This window comes from Anarrhichthys ocellatus, unplaced genomic scaffold (assembly GCF_004355925.1).
Source record: "Anarrhichthys ocellatus isolate YVR2014 unplaced genomic scaffold, GSC_Weel_1.0 scaffold30, whole genome shotgun sequence".
Lineage (NCBI taxonomy): Eukaryota > Metazoa > Chordata > Actinopteri > Perciformes > Anarhichadidae > Anarrhichthys > Anarrhichthys ocellatus.
Genome location: NW_022280060.1, coordinates 4,781,116 through 4,804,379, shown reverse-complemented (window position 1 = coordinate 4,804,379; position 23,264 = coordinate 4,781,116). Strand labels below are relative to the sequence as shown.

General features: G+C 43.0%; 3 protein-coding genes across 4 annotated transcripts; 2 read left to right on the top strand and 1 right to left on the bottom strand.

The window, feature by feature from the left end:
- The first annotated feature begins 183 nt into the window (after window positions 1-183).
- Window positions 184-11,033, top strand: crlf1b (cytokine receptor-like factor 1b). Of its 2 annotated transcripts, none has more exons than XM_031864383.1 (8): window positions 184-370; window positions 2,532-2,810; window positions 3,328-3,457; window positions 3,687-3,859; window positions 6,073-6,230; window positions 6,866-7,034; window positions 8,428-8,609; window positions 9,458-11,033. In XM_031864383.1, the coding sequence occupies exons 1-8, from the start codon at window positions 313-315 to the stop codon at window positions 9,479-9,481; spliced, it is 1,173 nt and encodes a 390-aa protein (XP_031720243.1). In that variant the 5' UTR covers window positions 184-312; the 3' UTR covers window positions 9,482-11,033. The 2 variants fall into 2 exon arrangements, with proteins under 2 accessions (XP_031720243.1, XP_031720244.1); XM_031864384.1 differs by having other exon boundaries at window positions 8,428-8,613.
- rex1bd (required for excision 1-B domain containing) lies at window positions 11,026-14,557 on the bottom strand. Its single transcript, XM_031864385.1, has 5 exons — window positions 14,010-14,557; window positions 12,881-12,963; window positions 12,530-12,734; window positions 11,631-11,719; window positions 11,026-11,420 (listed from the first exon to the last, which is right to left on the bottom strand). The coding sequence occupies exons 1-5, from the start codon at window positions 14,010-14,012 to the stop codon at window positions 11,348-11,350; spliced, it is 453 nt and encodes a 150-aa protein (XP_031720245.1). The 5' UTR covers window positions 14,013-14,557; the 3' UTR covers window positions 11,026-11,347.
- A 1,324-nt stretch (window positions 14,558-15,881) lies between these two features.
- On the top strand, window positions 15,882-19,818 carry fam78bb (family with sequence similarity 78 member Bb). Its single transcript, XM_031864102.1, has 2 exons — window positions 15,882-17,139; window positions 18,870-19,818. The coding sequence occupies exons 1-2, from the start codon at window positions 16,763-16,765 to the stop codon at window positions 19,390-19,392; spliced, it is 900 nt and encodes a 299-aa protein (XP_031719962.1). The 5' UTR covers window positions 15,882-16,762; the 3' UTR covers window positions 19,393-19,818.
- The last annotated feature ends 3,446 nt before the right edge of the window (window positions 19,819-23,264 follow it).

Below are 23,264 nucleotides of genomic sequence, written 5' to 3'. Positions count from 1 at the left end.
TGTGTGTGTGTGTGTGTGTGTGTGTGTGTGTGCCTCAGGGAGGGGACACACTGAGCAGCACTAATGACTTGTAAGTTACTCGGAAAACAAGGGAGGAGCAAACAGTATGAACTGTGTTACAGCAGCAGAGTCATCGTGGAGTTAAAAGGAAGTAAAGCAGTCAGTTCGGTCTCCAGACTTCCACTGAGGAGCCAACATTCGGTCTGAGAGCAGCCGCTGCTCGGTTCCTCCTCCAACTTCACCTCCTCCACCTCTCCACGTCCCGGAAGCTCGGACAGGAGCGAGAGTGAAGGAAGCGCAGCGGAGAGAACCATGTTTTCCTTCATGTTTCTCCTCCTCCTGGTTCCACATGTGCTGTTGTCCTCTATACGTGAGTACCAAACTTTAGTCGACTCACAGACCGACTCGACCCACTCCACGTTACCGCGATTCTGTCGGTGCACACCGGATAGGTGCGTCAACTTAAAGCAGCGCAGTCAGCTTTAAGACAGAGTTCTCATACTGAGTTGCTGTATGGAGGCTTCAAACCAGTAAACAATTTTTTTCAATCAACTTCATTAATATCATCATGAAGGGGGAGTTTTTGTCACAAGTTTAACCTGCCCAGGTGCTACAATCACCTATAATAATTATAATAGATAACCAGAGAGGGTGGCTTTTCTAGAAAGTCAGATGCATATTATCAGAGTATTGATATATTGCTAGAATGATATAGTACATTTTGTACAGGATTTTGATTCAGGAAAATCGACAGAGGAGGAGTTTATGGTTAAAATAACCAAACAGGAATATCAGCTTTGAAAAATATATTAATTAAATACCTGTCAAATGAATGTAAAAATTGAGCCAATATTACTGTTGATATTAGTCCCTTAAAAAAATCTGGTAACTATATATCAGCCAATATCTCTATTTAATATTAACATGAACAAGGATTCTTTAGTTCTAAAGTTGTGGGACATTTTACAGTCAAAAATAAACTTATCGGTGCTTTCTGGTGGACACATTATAGGTATACGTATATAGCCTAATCATATGGTGATGTCATTGTCCACTAAAATGAATCCTCATGAGAGTAATGAGATGCGATTGTCTACCTAATGGTGCTTTAGACAGAGCAGGACCTTTTAGACGTGGTGGTGATGTAGCTGATGAGACACATTTAAATAAATCAGCGCTGTTGCATGAAGCAAATGCAGGAGAGATAATAATAGTTATTATAAAAGTTATTTCCATGCAGATTTATAATCATAAGACTGAGAAAATAATCTGCAAGAAGCGCTTTTATAAAATTGATTGATAATTTGTCATTTATCAAAAAGAAAACGTTGAACACATTTGTAGGTTCCAGTCTCTTAAATGTGGGGATTGGCAGATTTTCTTAGTTTTATATTTTTGTAATTTTTCTCATTTATATCTCACACCATGTTTTAAATTGAATATCACGGAGGCCCAAAGGTCAATCCTCACTCTTCCTGCATGTCGACACAGTTTTCATCCGTTTACATTAGTCTTCATATTAGATGCTGCTGGAACCAGCGCAGTGGCACATATGTTGGAAAGCTTGTCCAGAGCATGGTTAATAAAACTCTACCCTCATATCTCTGAGTGAGAAGGAGCCCAGTGGTAACATTTCTCATGGGCATCAATCACAAAGGCAAACCTTAAGTCTAAGAGGGGTCGTGGTATGGAAAAGCGTTCAAGGATTTTACCGACACAACCAGGGTGACCTTTCTGACTGATCCTATACTGAAGCTCCATAAATCGTCTTCATTATGGGTCATAAATATGTGCCGCCGAGCTGCTGCTCTGTTGTGGTGCAGTGCTGCCGCACTCCTCACACAAACACTAAGATTTCTTACGGCTGGAAAGAGATTTGGACTGACTGTGTGTTCAACACAGGAAAAAAAAAAAAGTGTGAGAGTGTCACATCTATGAAAATGAAAGGTCTAGAAAATCAACATGAGTATGTTTACTGCATCTTTAAGCTTTGGTGACCTTTTATATTTTTTTGTAGCCTTAAAAAAAGATATAAATGAATTAACATCTGGTGCATGTTAAGTAGTCGGTACATAGCAGAATCAAATCATGCAAAAAAGGGAGGAAACAACTGTGAAATCACAGGAACTAAAAATATATTTACATTCAATAATTAGTATAACTAGCTCTAAACTAATGAGTTGATTAAACATGTAGTCTATTGTAAGATATTTAAATTATCATTTTTTATGATTGATCGATAATTTATCATTTATCAAAAAAAAAACGTTGAACACATTTGTAGGTTCCAGTCTCTTAAATGTGAGGATTGGCAGATTTTCTTAGTTTTATATTTTTGTCAAATTAATATCTTTGGATTTTGGACCTTTGGTCGGGCAAAACAAGCAATTTGAAGTCATCACCTTTAGCTCTGGTAACATGTGAAGGACATTTTGCACTACTTTCAAAAAGCATGATGTGAAGAAAAGTAAATGTGCATTCAAAGAGAAAGAAAGGTGTTTTCACTAACAATGCGTGTTTCCACCACCCAGAAGTAGCAGTCATCTCCCCTCAGGATCCCGTCCTGCCTATTGGCTCCAGCCTGACAGCCACGTGCACGCTGAGCCCTGAGCTGGGCCTCCACGCCAGCACGTTGTACTGGGCCCTGAACGGGATGAGTCTGTCCAGCAGCACCTACAGCGTGGTGAGCCCCAACACCCTGAGCGTCACACTTCATAATCTCAACGGCTCCCAGCAGCAGTCTGGAGACAACCTCGTGTGTCACGGAGCAGATGGACACGTCCTGGCTGGTTCCTGTCTCTATGTTGGCAGTAAGTGGAGGATTTTCTGACAGTGCAGTCATATGGAAATGTCTCATTGAGATGCACTTGGGCTCGGGAGGCTGGCTGTCAGGCTTTTAGGAGGTGATAGTGTGTGTGTATAATTTAATGAAAAAGAAAAACACATCTGTGAGCTCGGTCTAATAAAGTCGTAGTTTGCTAATCAATCCAAACAAGCATGCTGGATTTGTTAAATGCAGAACTGTTTGATGTGAACTCTTTCTATTTTTAAAGCGTACTTGATTACAGCGTCTGTAACGCTTTAAAGTCTGTTGATTTTGCTTTTTGCTTTATGGAGTGAAGGCTTCTCATGAGTGGAGAGGAAATTAGCCATGTGCTGTTTTCTCGCTCGTAAATTTCAGTATAAAATAAGATTAACGCTAAGTAGTCATTGTTTTTACTCTCTCGTCAACGCCACTTTTTTACTTGATTGATCTGACAAAACCTTTTTTTCCGCTTCTTGTCTTTTTTTAAATATGTCTTAACTTTATTCCCCCCCCCCCTCCAGGGCCTCCAGAAAAGCCAGTCAATTTAACATGTTGGTCCCACAACACAAAGGACTTGAGCTGCAAGTGGAGCCCGGGGGGGCGGGGTGAGACCCACGTCCGAACCAAATACACCCTCAAGTACAAATTGAGGTGAGCGCCCCAGACCTGCTGCAGCTCACAGGTGCTCACCTCGTCCGACACCATGCAGGTAGACTAGCAATAAATGCATTAGTGCCGCGTATAGTTTACCATCTGCAACAAACCCACTACGCTCAGAGGCGTTGCTGTTTCACTCACGTGTACTTAACTGTGCAAAATAGTCAGTCTGCCTCTTCAGAAACAAACGTCAGAGTTTATTTTGGTGTTTGTTTCTGTCCAGGTGGTATGGGAGAGAGAAGGAGTGTGAAATTTACAGCACAGGGAAGCAGCGTTACTCCTGCTACATCCCCCGCAACCTCGCCCTCTTCACCCCGTATGAGATCTGGGTGGAGGCAGCCAATCAGCTGGGCTCTGCCACCTCTGACATCACCAGCCTGGACATCCTCGATGTAGGTGGGTAAGCAAAAGTTTTTGAGGATGTTGCCTTTTTCCGATCCTTTCCTCCCTTTTGCTTTCTTGTCCTTTCGTCTGTTCCATTTGTCTGCAGGCCTCCTGCATATGGCTAACACACGTCGTTAGGGGAGAGGGGGATTTATTTTTATGGTTCGCTCTCTCCAACCCGCCTCTGTAAACCCATTATGTGTTCAGGCTGCTTCTCTCAAAGAAACTGTTGTGTTGTAAAAGTTAAACCTCACTTCCGATGCGTCTCTGGTAAAGGCTTCGCAGGTTTCTTAGCGAGAAATTTAAGGTTACAATGTACGAGCGACGACGGGTATATCGTACAATTTCTCCAGTGCTTTGTGTGATAGCGTCGAGTTGATGCCTCCAGCAAGCCGAGTGCCACATTTTGAAAGCAGTGTTTATTGTCCGTGACTGGGCATCCTCTCCGACCATTCATCCTCACTGCACACTGAGGAACAGATACGTTGGAGCTGTGAGTGGGTTGGAGGAGAAGGAGGAGCGTTGCCATATGTATGATGCATTGCATTGCCCCAATAACGGAAACAATAAGCTGGGAGTATATTTGTTCTGGCTTGGTTTCCCTCTCACCCTTGAGCTGAATGCAAAAGAACAAATAAAACTGAAAAACAGCGTCCTGCACGCACCAGCAGTGAAGGATATCTGAGGCAGGAGGTCACAAACAGGAACACTTTTACAAGTTCTTTAATAAGTTCCTCTCTTTATCTCTTGTTCTGCCATCCCTTTTATCTTTCCCTCCGTGTTTCTCTTTTTCAAAGCCCTTAATTTGTTTGCAACCTTTTTATTGCAGTCGGTAAAATGTTTGACTGAGGGAACAACACTCTGTACTCTTCTCGATAGAACATTCATTCCCTTGCCTTCCAATGTGGAACCTTTTATTTAATAATTATTCTCTTGTGTAAATCTGTGTAAAACAGGTTAATGTATTTGTATTTCCTTTGCTCACAGCTGGCAATTATTCACTCGATGTGTTTATGTTTGCATTCATTGTTACGACACATTTCGAACATTGCAGTTTGTATGAGAATGTTGGTTTGCACTCCTTATACAAGTGAAGAATGGAACGTTGGTACATTCTTTTGTATATAACCTACTTCCTTGTCTACGTTCTCTACTGTTGCCCAAAACTATAACAACATCCGATCATGCGGACAAATTGGGTACGTCATCCCTAGAACCCCGCACTGGTTTTGGTGACAGCACTTTTAAGTTCCATCCCTCCATTTTTTTTTCTTTTTCTTCTTTGCTTATCCTGGGCTGGGTTGCGTGAGCAGCAGTCTTATCAGGATATTCCAGATGTCCCTGTCCCCAGCAACGCTTCCCAGCTCTACCTTGGGAACCCCAAGCCCGTTCCCAGGCCAGGCGAGGTATATAATACCGCCAGCGTGTTCTGCGTCTACCCCGGGGCCTCTTACCAGTTGGCCCAGTCGGAACATAGATGGCCTGATAAATCGAGAGCTTTGCATTCCGTCTCAGCTCACTCTTCACCGGAGCGGTCCAGAACAACGCCTGCATCACTGTTGACGGTGCACCAAAACGCCCATCCATCTCACTCTCTATTTTACCCTCACTCATGAGCAAAGACCCTGAGATACTTTAACTCCCTTGCTTGGGGCAGTGACTCCTTCTCAACCCGTAGTGTGCAATCCACCGTTTTCCAGCAGAGAACCATGGCCTCCGACTTGGAGGTACTGACTACCAGCCCAACCTCTTCACACCCAGCTGCAAACCGCCCCAGTGTGTGTTGAAGGTCACGTTCTGAAGGAGCCAACAGAACCATATCATCTGCAAAGAGCAGAGACACAATTCTGAGGTCCCCAAACCGGACACTCTCCTCCCTTTCATCCTACCCTGGCCCCTTGCAGCCAAAGTGCATTTTGACTACCTCGATGATCTCTGCCAGGGATACGAAATACTCCTAAAAACTTTGTGTTCGTCAGGAAATAAAGACTACATTAAACTTGTATTTGAGACAGACGGCAATTTGCTGGCTGAGAACTGATAATCCTCTTCATAAAGAATGATGAGGTATGATGTTTGTCTGCCCTCAGTGTTGTAGTAAAATGTCCACTGCAGGTTTCATCTCTCTGAAGAGGTTATTTAAACCTCTTGTATCCTGTATCCTTGCCCTGATGACTGTACAGCTGCTGTATACTAACTTTTTACACTCGTCCTCATCCGTGCAGTGACCACTGACCCTCCTGCCAACGTGCAGGTGAGTCGTGTCGGCGATCTTGAGGACCAGCTGACGGTCCGCTGGGCCAGCCCCCCCGAGCTCAAGGACATCCTGTTTCAGGCCAAATACCAGATACGCTACAGACTGGAGGATAGCACTGAATGGAAGGTGGTCCACACACACACAAACCTGCAGCCTACGCACACTTTGTCTGTCGCTGTGACACCTCTGAGGCAGCTGTGGAAATATTTGAGGTGCAGCGTTGCCTGATCCATTAAATGATGAACATTAAAGTCGCTCCTGCTGCATCGCTCAGGCTCCTGCATGTGGCTTTCATTACAAAGCAAATAGCACTTCTGTAAAAAAAAACCTTGACTGCTGCTTGATTCTTTGCTGGTACATTTTGAACACTGGCTTTCATCCAGCAGTGCAGTGGTGAAGCTTTAGGAAACTTGAATTCTTTCAAATTGCGTCTATGATATTTTTTTTGTCCACAGCTCCTTTTTAATATTTTGTCTCCGCTGTGTTGGTACTTGCAGTATTCTTTGAGTTACGGATTCAGTATTGAATGAGAAGATCAAGCTAAAATGTCTTTAAATATATAGACAACATTCAAAATGCAAACGTCAGATAAAGGGTTCATCAAATGTCCTTTTCAGCTGTGCTATAGGCAGATGGAAAAAAAAACTGAAACACTGAGAAAAGATGCAGAAAATGTCTGTATATTTTGAATTAAGAAGGATTTTGACTCTTCTACTACTGTTTTTATTCCATCCTCTCTTTTGTTCTGTTCCCTCTCACAGGTGGTGGATGATGTTGGTAACCAGACGTCTTGTCGGCTGGCGGGCCTCCGGTCCGGTACCGTCTATTTCGTTCAGGTGAGGTGCAATCCAGTGGGCATCTACGGCTCCAGGAAGCCCGGCATCTGGAGTTACTGGAGCCACCCGGCTGCCGCCTCCACACCCAGCAATGGTGAGTACATTGTGGAGAATTGTTTTTTTTTTTTTTTAAACAAGATTGAATGAACAAAAGAGATCCTGTGTACTCTCTACAATCAACACCAAATGTATAAGTGAAGTCTTTCCTTTCATAGTCCGTCTCGTGTCTTTAAATGGCTTTTAAATGCTTCCCAAACATCTGTGATGCCCATAAATCTTGACCATTCGTTCCTTTCTAATAATCAACCTTTCATTGCCAGAAAAAACAATGTCCTTATCCCCGTTTCAACATCCTGGATAAGCAGATGCAAACCGCATGTGACTCAGGAGAAAGCAAACATCAATAGGCTAGATACCTCGATAGAGATCTCCCAGCAGAGGATTAGAAGGGACTGCAAAAAGCCAGGGGACATTTTGATAGATTTTTGTCGTCGGCTTCAAAGATTGATCAAGTTAAAAAGCTGGTTGTCTGTCTGCGGCACACACAGGACCTATAAAGCTTGAGTGGAAGCAGGTTTGGGGGCAGGAGGAGCAGATAATGAGTTACATAGGTTATGCGGTATTTACTCCCAAAAGGGAGGAAGTCGTTATCGGGCTCTGTTGTTTGCCACAAAGAATTGATTGGAGCAGACCTACGACTTTCAGGAGCCTTTCCTCCCCAGACATAGAAGTATGGTACATCACGTCCACGGTTTAGGGCATTATTACACAGAGAAATAATTTTCGTTATATGAAACTGCTTACATCTCGCTTTGTGAAATTAAGCATCATGAATCATCATAAATGTTCACTGAGCAACTGTTTTTAAGAGCGGTGAGCTTCTGTAAATGCTTCTTTATTAGATGTATTTTTAATACTATGCCAGAGCATTATCTTAGGGTTTGAGACGGATATTAGAAAAGTGTCAATACTATCCTACTAAATACCTTTTGAACTTGGGTAAGTTAGTTAGATAGTAAGCTCTCACTATTCATCCTGTGGGGGATATGAATGCGTCTACTCGATATCTGAACTGTTTTCCAGAGAAGTCTGGGTACATATAGAACAATTAAAACATTACAAACCATAATAAGTCAATGAGATAGATTAATCAGAAGGGAAAAGGATCACTTGCAGCTCCACAACATATTTATTTAGAGTGAATTGTATTTTTCATCATTTTTTGGTGGTTTTAACTTGATTTTTATCGTACTTTTGGTGTTTACACCTAAAAAACATTGACTAGAACATGTGACCATGTCAGTCACATCCATGCTGGCACATTAAGCAGCTGGTGCATAATCTATACACCACCTTCCACCTGCGTCCTAACTATAACCTTGACGCTGTTCTCTCATCCTCCCTCCTCACTACCTCTTCCTTTCTTCCCTCTCCACCAACCCCCCCCCCCCCCCCCCCCCCCCCCCCTCCTCCTCCTCCTCTCCCAGAGAGGCTGCCGAGCGGCTCCTGCGATCCCAAGCCCGGTGAGCAGAACTCCACCCTGCGACGGGAACTCAAGCAGTTCTTCGGCTGGGTCCGCAAGCATGCGTCCGGCTGCAGCGGCATGTCGATCAAACTGTACGATCAGTGGAGGGTGTGGCTGCAGAAATCGCACAGAACGCGCAACCAGGTAGGTAAGCAGAATCTCTCTCTCTTTCTTTTCATTACCTCTGCTGAGCTACATGCACACACACACACACACACACACAAACAACCATTGCTGCATTGAAGTCCTGAACTGAATTTCTGACCCTGCCTTTGTTTTGCCATGTGGTCAGCATTTTTCACAAACACAAAGAGGACTGATTTCTCTTGAACTGGCTGGCTCTGTGAAGTTTCAGCCCGTACTTTTATGATCAGGTAAAATGTGGGGTTTTTGACTTAACTGGCCCAGAAATCTCTCTGATTTTTATGACATATTGTAACGATGTAGACTTGATCCTAAGTGGAGGACCACAACAAAGAGAGATGAGAATGTAAATGCAATTAACGGCCCACTGCAATGTGTTCTCTTTGTTTTCTCTTGGCGCGAGGAGCCCCTTTCACAAAAATAACTCGGGCCAAATGGCACGCAGAGCCTCGGCATCTTCTCTGCGTTTGTGACTTTGCGAGGAGTTCGGATGCTTCAGCCACATCCTCTGCCGCACGGCCCTTGAACTCACAGAAGCCCTCACTCTACCTGACTCAATTAGCTCAGAGGTCTCGAGTGTTTTTGTGCTTTACGGAGCACACGCTGTCGCCTGAATAATGTCTCTGTTCACACACCGTGACAGGTTCCCATTGATTACCTTGAGACAAAGGGAGCTGGGAGCGATACGCAGAGAATAAGAAAGAGATGATGCAAAGAAAGAAGAGGAAAAAAGAGAGGACGAGAGAGAAGTGGCAGCCAGACGGAGCGATTATCGTGATGATTGTAAATGACATGCTTTTTCCCGTTGAGTTATCCCAGTATGAACCATCTGCTTTTTGTCTTTTCAGATTCTACAAGGCGATAATTCATAGCAGCGCCGCTCAGCACCACTGCGGTGTTTAATTCAAGCACAGCATTCAAACGTTGACAGATAACTGGCCCCGAGGGTCCCAGCTGTGTGAGAGGTCCAAAGCCCCGCCTGAGGGATACTGCAGTGTTTGGTCATACAGCCTTAACTTGAGTTTAAAGGGCCCGAGTGGAAGATAACTGAAGTGAGACAATGCAGCCTTTTTCTGCAGTTACCGCTGGCCAAATCTGTCTGTTAGATCTGTGTGCACAAACAAATGTTAAGGCCCTCAGTAACTGCACTTTTACTCTGAAAAAAACGTATCGTCGCAGTTTACTCATTTTGTGTAAGATAAGCAACTTATTAATGATACTTGTATGTCAGGTGATACTGAAGCATTACTGTACAGCAAGTATCTAAAACAAATGGGGGAAACTGGGAACAAAATGTTCAAAACAACCCAAACTCTACTTTTCACTTCCAAGTATTTTTATAGAGCTCCAGGCTATGATTATGGTTGGTGTGGCCTGTAGGATAGTTTGTCTCTACAGCTATTACTGATGGAAATATTACTTCAGAGTAAAGCTGCCATTAACGATTATTTTCTTTATCAAATAAGTTGCTGATGAATCTCAAATAGTTTGATCTACACACACAATAATCTAAAGGCCAATCTTATAATATATTGTCTGATGAACAGCCCAAAATAAAACTAATCAATTTAACTGGAACTGTGAATATTTGGCATTTTGCTACAAAGTTACTTTAATAGCTGGCAAATCACTTTCTGTCGATCGATCGTTTCAGATAAAGTTCAGTGAAAAACAAATTCGTGAAATCACTAAAGAGCCGTTTGACCAGTCATGGGTCATGTAGTTAAGCTCAATTGACGCATAAAGGGACACATGCGATTCCTACTAGCTTCCATAATATCCACAATATTCATGCATCACTTACTTGTTGATTTGGGCTTCATTGAAGGTCTACGTTTGGGGTTGCAGCAGGCGAATGAGGGAATTAATGAGTGGAGTGAATGTGCGTTAAGCTTGTCACAAAATAAACAAACTCGTATTCAAAGTAAACTTTGGCTTTAGTCAAACATAAAATAAATAAAAAACTAAATAAACGTAATCCTTTCGTATATATAGGTCACGTGCGAGTGGTAAAAACAAAACACTGCACCCTCATGTCACACACCTGTGTCTGTTTCTAGTGACGGACGCTGATTGCATCACTTTAAACTCAAACTGCGACACCTTGTAGTTCTTAAAGAAAACAAACACAAATGGCTCCAACAAAAAGTAATCAGACATCAAGTTGTGAGCTATCTAAAATGTTGCATATGCACCATTTATGTTGTTAAATTCAGATATATGTAGCAAATGTGTTTAATCTGTAAAATGCAGACGCTGCACCGTGTCTGAGTAAACCATTTTTTAAAGACGTTTTCATACCGTTTATATTTTTATTACTGCATATTTTAATGTTTTTTTGTTTAAATTATATTCTTTTACTGCAACAAAAGTGCTTCTGAGAAATACTCTGTAATGTATAAAAACAGTAAAAAGTCAAACTTCTCTTTTTTTATTATTTAAAAATACAACTCATCAAGTAAACAAAGAAGCTGGAATGAACCACCAGGAATTATTGAGTATTTACATTTCTTTCTCTTTTTTTTTTTTTTTTTTTTGCTGAGGTGTGCATTAACAAAAACACATGACTACAAGTACAAACACACAGAGCCAGAATGTGAAAAGTCCCCTGGGTGGAGTAGGACTGCTGCAGCGAGCAGGGCGGAGCCAGAGAGGGATCGATAGGTGCAGCTCAGGAGTCAAAGATGGAAGTTTGCAGCAGAGCCGATCCGTCGTCTCCGCCTCCTGGGAGCCACCTGTCAATCAAACTCCTCAGAGTCATACTTAAAGTCCTGCATGATTTCACTCAGGGCCTCTTTGTTCTTGATGATCCTGGAAAACACATTAGTTGTTATGTTACAAACATCTGTGAGCATCTTTGACAGTTTATTTTACAACCGAAGGATAGTCGGTGAAAGCGGGAGGAAATAGGAAGTCCTGCAGAGCTGACAGCAGTCTGATGGTGAGTGAGTGGCTGGGTCAGCAGGGAGCTAACACAGTGAGGTGGTAATAGAGTGGAGGGGTGGTAATAGCTGCTCTTACTCGTGCTTGATCTCCTGAATCTGTTCTTGACAGTCCGCGTCCTCCGGGTGATCCTGGGCCCGCTGCCTGGCCAGCTGCAGCTTGGCTGTCTGTTGAGAAGGCACATCAGATAAGATTTATGCAAACCATTCATCAGCGGAGGACGGAGGGGAGACAGAGGACGAACTCCTACGATAATAGGAGCTTTATGACATTACTGGCAGGAAGGCGGTTGAGTTGATAAAACTTCATACAACCTCTGAACTCCAGATGTACGAGATGTGGACCGTTAAGGAATACGGGAACTACCGAGGCGTACTGTTGTAACACAAATCTCAAACGGTCTGCCCAATCGTGATGAGCGTCACAGACAGACAGACAGACAGCAGCTCTCCTGTCACTGACTTAAAATCAGAAGCATCGTGTAGTTTTCCTCCGTGTACTTTAAACTTTTATGACTTGAGCTGCCAGCGTAATAATAAGAATCTCTGAATTCTTAACATGATGGTGGTGAAACCAGGACTTGGAGCAAGAGGGAGCTTATGCAATGTTTTGCATAAGAAGTCTGCCTCCTTGTGGTGAAACTGTGGGACTGTATCACACATTTAACAAAACGTGTGAACTTGTAATTGAAAATGATTCTTTTAAACACTGAGTTGGAAACACAGAGTTGGATTTTACTTGTTTATGAACCCTCTTTAATCATTTTGTCTCTTAATTATAGATTCATTTAAATAATTGCCTCACAACTATTAGCATGTCTCTTAAGTTTATTGGTAGAAAGATGTTTGTGTGTATTTTCATTAGTCTGTATCTAGAGACAATCAAAGTTAACGGCTCTGCTATCAGTACTTTAGAAGTCACGGAGTGGGATTTTCTGCCGTTTTCTGGATTCAAGATAAAAGTCTTTGTCTACGTACCAGTTCAAGTTTCTGCTTCTCTTTGCTCTGCAGCTTTTCGATGTGCTCAGAAAGGGCCGGCCTGTCGAACTCGTGGTGCAGCTTCCCCTTGATCTCCAGCATTTCCTTGGAGATGCCGCAGAAGGCCTGCGTTATCTCATTGACCAGCTGCCTGTAGTGGTCAAAGTCATAATGGGGCCCTGTCCTCAAGTAGGCCTCATGTCCTCTGGAAGGCAGTAAACAACACAAGCAGAGACGAAAGAGGCGTACAATTTAGATGTTTATGTGCCTGAAATGAAGGACCATGATCCTCCGGAGACATATGCAGAGACTTAACTACAGTGTGGTGGGTCATACTAGATACAAACTCACTCGTCGAAGAGCTGATACGTCTCCACCCGCTCAGACTGAAGGTGATAGAACCTCTGGATCAGGGTTGTAAAGTCTGTGGGGACCTACAGGGAGGAAATAAGGAGAGTTAACACATAACACGCAGAGAGAATTAACAGCAGAGGTGTGGACTCGAGTCACGTGACTTGGTCTCAAGTCAGACTTGAGTCACAGTGGACGACTTTAGACTTGACAAAATCATGAGACATGTGACTTCATGTCTCCTTGAGCCTTTTGACATGAAAATACTCGTTACCTTGACCCAAACCCAAAGATTAAAAAGTGTGCAACGAATCAATATAATTCCTGAAGAAACTCAAATTAACACTATTCAAGTCAACACTCAATTCCCCAAATTCATTTAGTCTCAACTACTCCGACATTATACAATAAAATGTATTATATTATTACTCTGTTGTTAAAATGGGATTACCTTTAGTGAAGAGCTCATGTCACTTGTTTAGGACTCGAAACTCAAAGTTTAGGACTTGGGACTTGCCCATCTTGCTTTGGGACTTGAGTGCAAAGACTTGACATTTAGCCTAATTGTGAGTTGCAAAACAATAAACTAGTCCCACCTAAAAATTAACAGAATATGAATCCATCCAAGATATTATTGTTATTACTATTATGAGTGTCGTCTTTACTTTAATCAAACTGAATCATGTATGACGAATATACTTAAACTCTTTGTAAAAATGTGTATCCACATTATTATGAACTAATTATGTTTTGGCCTTTGAAAAGACTAACAAAGCACTTTTGCAGTTAGAGCTCTCACAATCTGCGATATTCTTTTGACATGTTATTTAAATTATTAAAGAAAATACTAGATTATTTACATAATTTTGAATAATGTAAGATACTAGACTTGACTGGTTGTAATTCGTGTTTATAAAGAGGAAATAAAATGAAGGCTTGTTACACATGACTGGTCTGATTTAGCTACAATGAAGTCAAAAGTGCTCTAGCTCACTAACCCTGCACTAGTGCTGCAACTTCACCTCCACTAGCCAAGTTACCATTAGCTTTGATTAGCTTAGCACATGTGGAAGTATTAGTTTCGAGGCTCTCAGACATCTAACAGTAGTATAAAATGGCAGCTACTCACCATGTTAACCTGCCAGAAAGCACTGTCGCTAAGTTCCCACGGTTTATCACAGCGACATGTTTATATTGTATAAATACTGGATGTTGTTTCACTTCTGGGTGTGAATCAGCAGCCTGTCTGCCCTGCCACCCGGAAGTGACGATGCTGCGCAGTGTAGAGCGTTTGCTTTCAAAATAAAAGTTCTTGAACGACAACAGACTTGCACAGTTTCTTCTGTAGCCGCAATCGACAAGAGTAAAACTGTCTTGTTTTTAAAAAAAAGTATCGTTGAAACATTGTTACTCTTTGTTTGAATTACATTTCCACTGTCGGATTTAGTCCTTCATTTGTAATAAACCCTTCCTTTGTGAAGTGATGCTGAGCCTTAAACTCTTCCTGCAGCTTTTCGTCCATTAAGCTACAGCAGCTTGAGAGTTAAAAAGCATAATATAAGTGGTAATATAAACTGTATTCACAAGATAAGAGTGTAGGGTCTTAATAAAACAAATCTACAACATACATCAATGTGTTTATAGATTCAAAGCTCATTATTTTATTAATTAATGTGTATGATTGTAGCTCCTGAAAATGTGATTTTTGCATCTGGTGGAGGCTCTCAAATTATAAGGAGGAGGTAACGGTCTGAACAAGTTGGTATATTTCTTTCATTAAGTGAAATAGCAGTAAATACATTGTATGTTTAAAAGTAATGACTTATCTGGTAGGCATATTTCAATAAATATACGCAATTGGAAGTTCAAAAACTATAGATAATGTGTTTATCATTCCATCCATAAAAAAAAGTTGAAATGACAAATGATTTCGTTTTGGACCAGAGTATTAAAACTGACAAAATGTCTGACAAAACATAAAAGCATCAAGAACAAAACATGAATAAATTATATTCTGTTAATCCTGCATTAAAAACCTACATGCAATAAAATAGGAGTGTGTTTAATAAAATGCATATATCAGAATGAAAACATTAAAGGATAAATGCATGCATTAATATAAGACAATGATGTGAGGTTTATGTGTGTGTGTGTGTGTGTGTGTGTGTGTGTTTATGCATGTGTTAGGTGGTGGTTGGTTGTAAAGTGTTCAGCAACCTGTTCATTCTATCTGCCATTAAAAGACAGTCAACATTTAGTAAAGTAGATTGTTTGCACTTAATTTATTTTCCTGGCTCACGTCATTGAGTGAAAGATAAGCGCTGTAATTAGGCCTGTTTCGGTCATCAGTGTAACTCTTGCCTGTAAATATGGAGGGATCTTGTATTTACACAACAGAATGAACAACAACAATGTCCCCACAAGACAACTGTTTCAAGAGCTTTCTTTTTTTATCCCATTTTTTTTTATGCCATCATGGATGAGAACTCCTTCAATTGCCCAGATTTTGTTTTTATTTAAACATTTACAACCCCATGACAATGCTAATGTACCTTTTTGCGAGTTGGATTCGACAAAACTGTGACGGTTTTATTTTGAAAGGGGTCAAGCTGACTGACTACACAATGAGAAACAGTATGTCTTTTTATATTTAATTACAGAGGCTGTATTGTTAAAAAAAAGGATCAACAATAAGACATTAAGTGGTGTTTTATAAGCACAACATTTTTGGCTAAATAATCACAAAAATCCCTCCTGAGATGCAGCAAACACTATACCTGTTGCTTTTTTACATCTTTACCCCATCTGCATATAATTACAGCCAATCCAGTGATGGGGGGGCTTATCTGCTTTACGTTTATGCGATTAGAACACGTTATTCCAGTTTGGCGGAAAGAGGTCGCGAGGCTACTAGTGCAGACGCGCGGGCACTCCTACGCCTCCAGTCTCCCTCTTCCGCTCATTGGTCCATTCAGCATCTTCAGCACCACGCAGGCTGAACAGCGACACACAGCCGGGCAGCTTTCATCAGACGAGGACGCCCGCACGGCGGATACGCTGCCCTGCACGGTTACTATGACGCTGTTTTAAACAATATTATTTAGCCATAATGTCATTGTGTCGTCGATGTATAACGTATGTTGACAGTCGGTTTATTTGTAGCTCGTTTTCTCCTTCGTGTTGACCGGGAACGACCCGCCTGTGTCGTGTTAACTCCGCGAGAGGAAGCTGTATATTCCCGTCACAGATGCTCAGACTCGCATGTTTTGTTCGTTTCACCGGGTTTCCCTCCCGTCGAGTCGACAGGCATGACGGACGGTAACGCCGCCGCCGCCGCTCAGGTTATAGGCAGCAGCAGCAGCAGCATCTCATGCACAGTGCCGCATCAACAAGCCTCGACGCCCGACCACCGGGTCCCCCTACCGGCGCCCGGGTGTGCCCCGGTCCCCCGACACCTGTTGTGACATGACAGCTCGGGGAAGGAAGAAGAGGATCAAAGGTTACGGACAGGGGTTCGAGCAGGAGCGCGGGCGGGTCAGATCCTCGAGGAAGGGGCACGCGGAGACGGACGGTGTGCACCGTTTGAGTGGAGAGGATACAACCAGACCCGTGTCAAAAATTCATGTGACACGCTGTTAATCCCTGCAGGGTGTTTCTCTCCAGGGGGGTTCAGAGCACGGGGTTAGCCGCGGAGCAGGGCCCCTGGAGCCGGTTCACGTGCCCATACATCAGCGAGGCGGGTCCAGGGGGATTGAACCTGGGTCCTGGTCTCACTGGACCCAGCTGCCCCCCTCCCTCATGTGATCTCACTGAAGCCTTATTGTAATTCTGATTTGGGCCTACAGCGTGGTAGCACCCACCTTTGCCTTACAGTTTCGTCTGATGCACAGCCTCATAGTGTTCATACTGGTCGAGTCCCAGTTAGCAGCGCGGTTCCCCCGGCCTGGCAGGCTCACTTGGCTGCTCCTGACCGTCACCTTCACCTGCACAGCCATGGGCTGCATCCAGAGCATCGCCTGTAACAAGTCGCGCATCAAACGGGAGAACATCGTGGTGTACGACCTGTCCGCCACCATAGACCACTGCCCGACCGTCATCGAGGAGAACTCGCCCATAGTGCTTCGGTACAAGACGCCCTATTTCAAAGCCTCGGCGCGGATTGTGATGCCCCCCCTTCCTCGCAATGAGACATGGGTGGTGGGCTGGATCCAGGCGTGCACCCAGATGGAGTTTTACAACACCTATGGAGACGTCGGCATGTGAGTTCACGCCTCTGTCACCTGTGTCCCCCATTCCGCACTCTCGTGACGTGTTTTTGCGGATATACTGTATAGAATAAAGTGCGAGTGTGCCGCGCGTGCGCTATACAGCTGGCTTGCACGCTCCGTTGTAATACCGCGTTCGCGCTTGTGCATCACACTGAGTTGCACAGAGGAGCATTTGTGCACGCAGCAGGTTAACTGTGCTCGTCAGCCTCCTTCATTCAAACGCCCACCGACAGATTCTGTTCCTGTGACTCTGGCACCCAGATAGAAAAGCTGCTATTAGAGGAGCTAAACAACAGTTGATGCTCTCACATTCAAATTGTGCCCACGGAGACATGTCCTCCCCCACACCCCGACGACACACACACACACACACGTTATCTGGAGGGCATATGTAAGGGGGTGTTTAATCCTGCTGGGTTTAGGGAGTGGGTGGTTTTAGGGGTGAGAGATTGGGGTTTTAGGATTGGACATGAAAGCACAACACATAGATGGAAGGGGGACACCAGATGACAAAAACTGTTTGGCACAACAAAGAGATGATGATAATCCACTGACATACTGAACCACTAGATATCATTTACAGGCGGCTGTTGTAGTCTCATTGCCAGCTGGTGTCTGGATAAGAATTTTAAAGCCTTTCTTAAATTATCTTGTTTCTGCAAAAACGTACAACTTTTCACACCTCAGAAACACGAGTATACCAGCAATCCCTTATCCACATGTGAATTAAAGAGTCACCTCACCTCCAAAATTGTAAAAAGTGGAGGTGCCATCGGGTGAAAATGAACTGGCAGCTCATGTATTAATGTGTCTTGCTGTGAAAGGAAGGCTGACACGAATGACATCTTTGAATTGCTTGATTTGGCAAAATAGTCTCAAAAAGTACCAATTCACAGAGAAACGCAAGAAAAACACATTTGAGAGCCTCAGACCGTTAAACTGATAAATACCCTACATGAATTAATGATATAATTCAAAATTAATTAACAAAATAGTTGTATTATTTTCTTATGATTGACTAATCAACAAGCACTAGTGAAAGGGAGTTTCTTTAACGTCAGGATTAATTATTTTCTATTATCGGATGAGAAGCTCAAAAAATGTGTATCGTTCATCTGTAGGTCTGACCTTTGAATGATGTCGGAGAATGTACCTGCAGCTTAAACTTAACAGCAGTGAAATATCTTCTGTCTGCTGACCTCCAGTAGTTTAAATACTCACCTTGCTGCAGTGCTGTAAGCTATATCCAGCTTTGGCTACACACAATAACAATAATTGTTAGAGGGATCAATTCATTTTTGGTTTCGGTCTTTTCATGGGATTTGTTCAAAATATAGAATATCACTATCCTTTGGCACAAAGTTAGACTACCCAAAAATGTCTTTGTTTCACTCTGTGCCTTCCAATACCCATACTATATGCCAGAGAAAGATTTGAAAGGTCCAATACATAGTATGTTAAGTGCAGTTTGCCAAAAATACCAGGATGTACTGCATCTGGTCAGATTTTACAGTATGCAAGCCAGCATGCTTGTCTTGCTATTCTGACCCACAATCCTCTGCACAGCAGAGAAATGAGCAAGAAGGTTCAAGGTGTTATGACGCAGTCCCTATTGAATGCATCCTGCATGTAACAGTGCTTTGTAAGGGCAGCTGCTGTACGTACTAAAAATAATAAGTATTCAATCAGGACCTCAAGTGATGGTGTCTGTCTCCTTTCAGGTCAAGTTGGGAGCTGCCTCAGCTACGAGAAGGCCTGGTGAGGGCCATCAGCGACTCAGACGGTGTGAGCTACCCCTGGTACGGAAACACCACAGAGACCGTCACCATAGTCGGCCCCACCTCCAAGCCATCGCGCTTCATCGTCAGCATGAATGACAATTTCTACCCCAGCGTCACCTGGGCCGTGCCGGTCAGCGAATCCAACACGCCCTTACTGACTAACATCAAAAGAGACCAGAGCTTCACCACCTGGCTGGTGGCGCTCAACACCACGTCCAGGGAAAAGATCCTGCTCCACACCATCAAGTGGAGGATGAGGGTCGACGTCGCGGTGGAACCGTCCCTGCCTCTGGGCACCAGGGCCCGACTGGTGGGCCGGGTGCACCAGGACCAGCCGCGGGTGCTGAGCCGCATGGAGCCCATCCCTCCCAACGCCATGGGGCGGCCCAACGCCAACGACGCCCAGGTTCTGATGTGGAGGCCGAGGAGAGGGCCTCCGCTTGTCGTCATACCGTCCAAGTAGAGGGTTGAGAGCATCTGATTGGCCGCTTGTTATACCTCATCACAGTGGGCCATCAAGCAGTGAAACGGCTCACAGCATAATCAGATGTGACGACAAAAGAAACAGCGAAAATGAAGATCTATAAGCAGGCTGAGACTTGTGACAATGGCACAAATCAGAGTTGCAGTCTTTTGCGTGTAAAATCTCGAGGGGACAACTGCCTTAATTCCCCACCGCTGCCTTTGACGATCCAGAAAGTGTGTTGGTCTCCACTTCTGGCGCCGTTGGGTTTGCAGGCCTTCACTCCAGCCCGGCACCGCTGAGCAAAGCTGACTTAGAAAATCCGCCAGTAGTGCAGGAATGTAACGCAAACCTGTAACTGTAGCTTACTCAGGCTCAGAAAGAAAACGATCAAGCTCAAACACAGACCCTGTTTGAAAAAAAAAAGAGGTTTTTCAGCCTTAATGATGACATACTGCTGGCCTGCTCTGTGCTGTGCAGTGAAGTGCTGTGTAAGAGTGTACCCAAGGAAAGGTGATTGTGTTTAGGTGTCATACAACACTGCTGCGGGGTGTATTCATCACGGACAAAGACAACTATAATATCAACTGAAATGTTACTGGATGATGTGCTTTTAGAGGTGATGTGAGTGTGGTTGTGTGTTTTCTATAATGGAGACCCAGGGTTGGGTCCAGGCTTGCTGCTTTGTCACACCAGACTGCCTCACTCTCACTCTCACACTCACTCTCACACACTCTCTCTCTCACACTCACTCACACTCTCACACACACATTATGGGGCCTCTTTTGTGATTATGTTACAGGGAGGAATCTTTTTCCAGATGATTTAAAAACATAGCTTGCCAACATACATGCATCCTCAGAACAACTTTGCAGAAAAATGCAGAAACCACAGCTTTTGGATTTCATGATATGCACGCGATTTGTGCATTGAGAAGAATCTTGAATGAAGCCCTGCAGCGGGATTTTTGTTTTTTCCCCAATCACAAATGGCCAGTTCATCCAAGCTGCAGAGCGTCTCTCTCTCCCTGCCTTTGAAAAGCCAGTGATGCCTGTGTTGGCGACAGCCTTCCACAGTAAAAACACAACATAGTCTTTCCCATGGCCCATTCTAATCAGATTTGTCAGGTGAAGAAGCAAGGTTATTTCGTTCTACAGGTAATGAAGTGTCGGCCTTCAGTGACAAATGGAGCTAAAACACATCCTTATCCAGGCAGTATTTGTCGTTTAAGAGCAAAGATTGTGGGGAACGACAACTTAAAGAATAGGTTCACCTAAATTACAAAGAGAAGTATCTAGCCATGCTGATTTGGGGGGATTTTACTTGTCCAAGTTTGGAAATGTTGTTCAGTGAGATTTGTGCCTTCCAACCAACACAATGGAGGTGAAAGGAATTTCTCTGGCGATCAAAGATTTTAATAAACTGCAATTAAAAAAGACAAAAGTCTACAGCCATGCTAGCAGCTATGTGACGCTAATAACGACGATGCTTACATGCTGTTTAGAAAGTGTGTTCATCGTCTTAATTTAGCGTGTTAGCTAGTAGCATTTGCTTATTAGCTGATGGGAATCTCCTCTTTTTATTTGGTCATAAAACAAACTGATGGACAAATACAAATGTGAACAATGATGCCAGTAAAGTCCTTTAGTCCTCTGGGCATCATGAATATCTCACCACCGTTATAGTAGTCAGCAAAATAGTTTACTAAAAACCAAATATGTCGACCGTATGGTGGAGCTGGTTTTATAGGAACAGCTTTAAGTAGAAAGTATTTACAATGAACGCTGGTTCTGGAGACATGTTGTATAGATGTTTAAAGGAATTTGTCAAAGCTTTGGACACCACAAGTGGCACTCCATTCACCTCCATTGTATTGGGTGGGAGGCAGATATCTGCAAACATAAAACTGGAGCTTTCAACATGGCTAGATACTGAGAGTATAAGAAAATGTGCTTTTTGTTGTTTGGAGTACAGTATTTGGTCTACACAGACAGTCTCTTGTGCCATTATGATCTTTTATAAAAATGTGTTTTTATGAAGATTCACGACTATAGAATATTGTGTTGACTCTGAAAATGTTGCTTATTGTTCCCCGGGCCGGTCTATACGTTGTATTTCTGTTCATACACACTCAGCACTCAATGGGCCACAGAAACGGGTCATGCTGAAGTGCTGAGCTGGTTCCAGATGAGACAGAGATGAAGAGAGACGGAGGATGTAATCACATTATCTTACCCATGCTGCTGCTCATTACTCCTGGTGCAAACCGAACGAGCCTACACACACACACACACACACACACACCTCATCTGGAACGACCCTGGGAGTGTCTCTGCCAGTGTGTCGCACGCCCTGCAACACACCCATCACAGAGAGGCACGGACACTGGATATTTGAACAACATGCCTATTGTAGCCATGACACAGGAGCAGTTTGTGAGGCATCTGAGCGCCCATGATGACAATCAAGGGAAACATCTAGAGCAGCACTTTTAACAGGAGAATCAAAAAGTAGGTGATCTTTACTGGCCTGTGATTATCGGAGGATTGAGCCTTTTGTAGGGGGGGAAAGAAAGCGGAAACTTTTTTTTCCACATGTTGCCCCAATTAAAATACAATGTTGGCGGGAAATACGTTTATACTTGACCATGAGGTCGAGGCCCTCAAGTGTCTTTTACAGTAACAGATGTGCCTGAGGACTGGAGGTAGAGCGGTACACGGCCCCTCACGAGGAGCTCCACTCATCAGATGGAACTTGTTCTGCTGGAGTCTAATGCCGTTATTGGTTTCAAATGGCTGGGTAGTGGTGTTTTACAGTGTTACAATGTGAAGGACATGAAACGTTTACAGTCCGTTCTCTCAGACTGTCTGGCTTTTGCATGCAGTGTTTTTAAACTCATTAAAACAAATGCCAAAAATATCACAAAGTGTGAATTTATTCATGTCACGTAGTTTGCAGTTCAAAAGGCGACGAGCCAAGTCATAAGTTATACACGGTAGGACTAGTTATTGTGCAAAAAATAATTTAGAATCAGACAATATCGTTTAAACGACTGCTCAGATGGTTACATGATGAATTGTAAAGAATATTTTGTCCAGATTACTTTTGATTAAGCTGTTCATGATATAATTGTGCTCGTTTTAGTGTAGAAAAGACACACAACGCAATAACACATTCAGAATAGCTCTAGGAATCATTTTTCTTTTATGAAACATTGACATATTGGTAATCAAAACAATAAAGTTATTAATTATACCCGCTTTATCCCAAGGAAAAAAATTAAAAAATCATCCCAGGAGAAAAACACCGGTCAAAATGTACATTCCAAGATGTAAATAATGCTCCACAGATGTCTGACGCAATCATAATTCAGGCAGTTCACTTTTGATTAACTTTGCCACAAAATCAACAGCGTATATTGTAACACGAGCACAGGACACAGTTTATAATCAGTGGCTTTGAAAAGTCACGTGAAAGCCTAATTAATTAATGAATAAGTTAAACAGATAATTCATTTAGATTACAATTTAAATGGTGATTATTTACGCCCCAGGTTAACATAATTTCAAATTGTACAAAATAATCACTTAAAAAAATCAAACAGCTGACGTTACACCCTTCAACTGGTTTTCTAATTAGTTTTTATTCCTGAAGCTTTTAATTCTTACTCCCAGATGATACATGAACTCCTCCAGACACAGGCAGACCGGTCATACCGTAACTCTGACACCGTATTGTCTCAAAGATGTCCCAATGACTATATGTTGCCTGGCAACAAAAGCAGTTTCCAAAAACAGCTGAATAAAATGTAACACGGGAGCCGTCATTGAGGAAACAATACTAGTTATGGTGATTGCAACTACCATGGTGTA

Coding starts and splice junctions, on each gene's coding strand:
- crlf1b (XM_031864383.1), top strand. CDS start 313: ATGTTTTCCTTCATGTTTCTCCTCCTCCTGGTTCCACATGTGCTGTTG. Junction 2,811..3,327: donor TTCCTGTCTCTATGTTGGCA/GTAAGTGGAGGA, acceptor CCCCCCCTCCAG/GGCCTCCAGAAAAGCCAGTC. Junction 6,231..6,865: donor AGGATAGCACTGAATGGAAG/GTGGTCCACACA, acceptor TCCCTCTCACAG/GTGGTGGATGATGTTGGTAA.
- rex1bd (XM_031864385.1), bottom strand. Junction 12,735..12,880: donor ACGTATCAGCTCTTCGACGA/GTGAGTTTGTAT, acceptor ACTGCCTTCCAG/AGGACATGAGGCCTACTTGA. Junction 11,421..11,630: donor ATTCAGGAGATCAAGCACGA/GTAAGAGCAGCT, acceptor TGTGTTTTCCAG/GATCATCAAGAACAAAGAGG.
- fam78bb (XM_031864102.1), top strand. CDS start 16,763: ATGCACAGCCTCATAGTGTTCATACTGGTCGAGTCCCAGTTAGCAGCG. Junction 17,140..18,869: donor ACCTATGGAGACGTCGGCAT/GTGAGTTCACGC, acceptor GTCTCCTTTCAG/GTCAAGTTGGGAGCTGCCTC.